General features: G+C 37.7%; 1 protein-coding gene across 1 annotated transcript; it reads left to right on the plus strand.

Annotated features, from left to right (window-relative positions):
• Nucleotides 1313-2550, plus strand: LOC109231415 (putative protein TPRXL). The gene is made up of 4 exons (XM_019397080.1): nt 1313-1875; nt 1964-2191; nt 2263-2386; nt 2452-2550. The coding sequence occupies exons 1-4, from the start codon at nt 1313-1315 to the stop codon at nt 2548-2550; spliced, it is 1014 nt and encodes a 337-aa protein (XP_019252625.1).

Here is a 3746-nt window from a genome sequence, read left to right on the forward strand (position 1 = left end):
TTCTGTTCATATTATTTTGAGCATCACGTGCCATATTTGATAAATAGGCCAAATCGGCATGATGAAGGTGACAATGATCCTTTGGCACCGCCTATATCCATATTCAATCAACCCGGTAGAAGTTCTAAGAAATATCAAAAAAGAAATTGGACTGGGATGGAGAAAAATTCGGCTACAACACATGTATTGCTCAATTGTCCCGAAGTTCAACAATTTTACAAGTAGGTTTGAAATTATATTATTGACCTACTTGCATGATCTATCCGTATTTTAACTAATAAACTTTATAAATATGTCGGACAGTTAATTTGTGAGTGCCTTTGGCCAAGATGCTGTTTATCCAAGGTTTTCAGAGTGGTTTAGAGATTATGTAAGTGTTAACTAATATATTACCAGATTCTCATTATAGCACAAGTTGTATTTTCTAACTTCTCAATGTTCTTCAACTCTATATAGGTTCATAATCCAGACAATGGTATAAGTGATCCATTTTTACTTGATATAGCTTGGGGACCTAATCCTCAAGTCAAAACTATGTCCAAGTACTTTGTCAATGGGTACAAGTTTCACACGGAAGAATGGTCTAAGAATAAAAAAACCATTAATAGCGCAGTCTGGGTGAAAGGTGGTGATGGTGAGCAAGATGGAGATATTGATTATTATGGTGTACTCCAGGAGATTTTAGAAATAGAGTATATGGTTGGCCGAACAAAAGGCTGGTACTTTTTCGATGCAAGTGGTTTGATCCAACACCAAATAAAGGTACAAAGGTACACCAACACTACAAAATAGTTGAAGTTAATCACACGAGGAAGTATGCAAGATATGATCCATTTATCATTGCACAAAATGTGAAGCAAGTGTATTACGCTCCTTATCCGTCGTCGTGTAAAAATAAGACTGAATGGTGGGTGGTTATAAAAACTAAGCCGGTTGGTAGAATAGAAGTTGAGAATGCACTAGATATAGCATACCAGAATGATATATCAAGTGTTCAACTAATTGTGGATGATGAATTAGCAGATGAACTGCATATTGATGGCATGTACGAAGAAGTTGATCCTTCAGTTCAAGATGTGGTTGGAACATCTATGGCTAATGAAGAGGAAGATTCCGCTGATGAAAATAAAATAACTGAGGAGGAAGAATATGATGATGAAAATGAAACAAGCGAGGAGGATGAAATTTTTGATGAAGATGAACTAAGCGATTAGGATTGACATGTTTGTTCTTTTTACTAACTTGTATGTTATGCATTTAAATTTGTTGCTAGACATATTAACATATTTTTTCTTATGCTTATATTGATTAGATGGCTCCTCGAGGTAAAGATCGTCCAGAGGGTAATGCACCAGAGAATGTTAAAAAAAGAAAGAAAACAAAAGCTTCTGGTAACTTAGGTATCACTACCTCTCCCCCACACGCACCTGCTAGTTCACATGTGCCTCCACCTACGTGCCCGTTATCATTTCCACCTCCCTTATACTCTATACCTCACCTAGGCTACAAGGCTCCCTCTTCCACCCCCTTCTTTAATCCTACATCTTCCCAGCACATACCTGGACTTAGGCCTGGTGTACCCTCATTATCAACTTACCCAGTCATGTCATCATCATCTTCTCCGGTCATTCCTTCATTTTCTTCCTCTGGCATTCAATCGTCATTTTCCCCAATCATTCATTCATCATCTTCCTCTAGCATGCCCTCATTATTTAGTCAGCCTGCTAGGTACTCTTCTATGCCTTCGTCTAAATCCACTCCACTTTCGCATGGCATACCCTCATCATCTTACTCTTTCCTACCATCATCATCTTCTCCGGTCATTCATTCATCATCTTCTACTGGAATGCCCTCATCATTTAGTCATCCTACTAGGTACTCTTCCATGCCTTCGTCTGAATCCACTCTCACTTTAGCATGGCATACCCTCATCATCTTCCTCTGGCATGTTTTCATCATTTAGTCAGCCTGCTAGCCACTCTTCTATGCCTTTATCTGGATCCACTCCGTCTTCATCTCCCAGCATTTCTAGGCCACATATTGGAGTCAATAGTAATTTGACATTCCAATACACCGATAGTGATACAGCTACACAGCCTCCTGCACAGACTTCTACACGAAGTCAGAATCCTCCAAATGTTGGAAAATATGATGATCTTCGGAGGTTGATTATTGTGTCCGACGGAGCAGGGTAAATATTCATCTTTTTAATTCCTAATTAATTTGTAAATATAGTTTCTAACTTATTTAAATTCAATGCAGCTTTTATCCTCCTCAGGCTACGAAAGCCGTGGTTGAATCGATGTGTTCGTTTTATCACGCACCATATAGGTTCTGGTCAGAAGTTCCAACTAACATTAGGGACAGAATGTTTGCTGAATTTAGGGTAAAATTAATATTTTACTTTAGATTTCAACTCTTTTTATTCATTCTAACATGTTTTATTTGCAGTTGAAGTGTGCATGGTCACGCGATTCTGAGGCTGAGGAACGAGCTGTTTTCTTTAAGAAATGTTCTGATAGGTTGCCTGATCTGCTTCGGACTGCTTGAGAAAGTAATACGAGGCCAAGTTGGATTCTTGATGATTTATGGGTTAAACTTCTTGAGTATTGGAATTCTCCGGAATTTAAGAAGAAGAGCGAACAAGGAAAGGCAGCCCGTTTGTCCAACAAGGGTGGCTCGGTGCACACGGGCGGCTCAATTAGTGTTGCGGCTCATCGAAGAAGATTGGTAATGTTTTTATTATATTTTTCTTGATTTATAACTATTTTAGTTACCATTTTTAACATATTATTTATTTTTTCAGGAAAATGCTAAAGGAAGACCAGTTACTCATGATGAGGTATTTGAGGAAACCCACACGAAGAAGTTGAAGGATGGAACAAAAACGACTTGAATCGAGCCGCGTGCTGAGACAATCAATGTAAGATTAATGAGCTTTATTTTATGTGCTAATGCATATTAGGAACAATATATATCTGTTGTGTATGGCATTTGGTCCAGTGGGTACTCTTCTTTTGTTCACATAATTGATATTTGGATTCCTTTGAAGAATGTTGCCTTTCAGCTTCTATTATCTTCCAAACATCTAAAGGTTTGATTGCCCTATCGTCAACTATTTTGGTGGCAGCCCTAGCTGCCTTCCCTGCTTTATATGTATCATGTGTCATGTTAAATGGTTTAAGGGATTAATATCATGCTATATATGTATTTTTGACAAGTTCAGATAAAGGAGAAATACAGTGTAGGAGACAGCAGTTGGCAGACTAAGTCAATTTAGCTAGTTATATTCAACCTGAAGTTTGAGAGATCATTAAACACTTTTATAATCATTACTGTTTCCCCACAAAAGTTGGAAAATGTAATTGGAATACTCTCAACTAGGATAGACTCATTAGAGCCGTAAAGGCTTGTAAATTGTGAAACACTATGTAAGTAACAGCAGCCAGGTTCTCCAGTAGCTAGATCAATGAGATAGCTAAGACAGAAATTATATATGCTAATAAGAATTATGTCACTAGAGAAGCATATATGATCACCCCTGTGAGCTTGCTCACATTTCTGGTCCCAAACTAGCCAATTTATGATGAATTCTCATAATACAAAATAGTGAAAAATAGGCTTTACTTCAAATTCTGTTTCGGTATAAGGTAGCGATGGCCTAAAAGAAAAATTCTGGCTCTCTCTTTCAGAAAGCTAGTAAAACCACAGTTGAGAGACCCAAGATTGTAGATTGTGAAACACTC

Source organism: Nicotiana attenuata, chromosome 8 (genome assembly GCF_001879085.1).
Source record: "Nicotiana attenuata strain UT chromosome 8, NIATTr2, whole genome shotgun sequence".
Taxonomy (NCBI): domain Eukaryota; kingdom Viridiplantae; phylum Streptophyta; class Magnoliopsida; order Solanales; family Solanaceae; genus Nicotiana; species Nicotiana attenuata.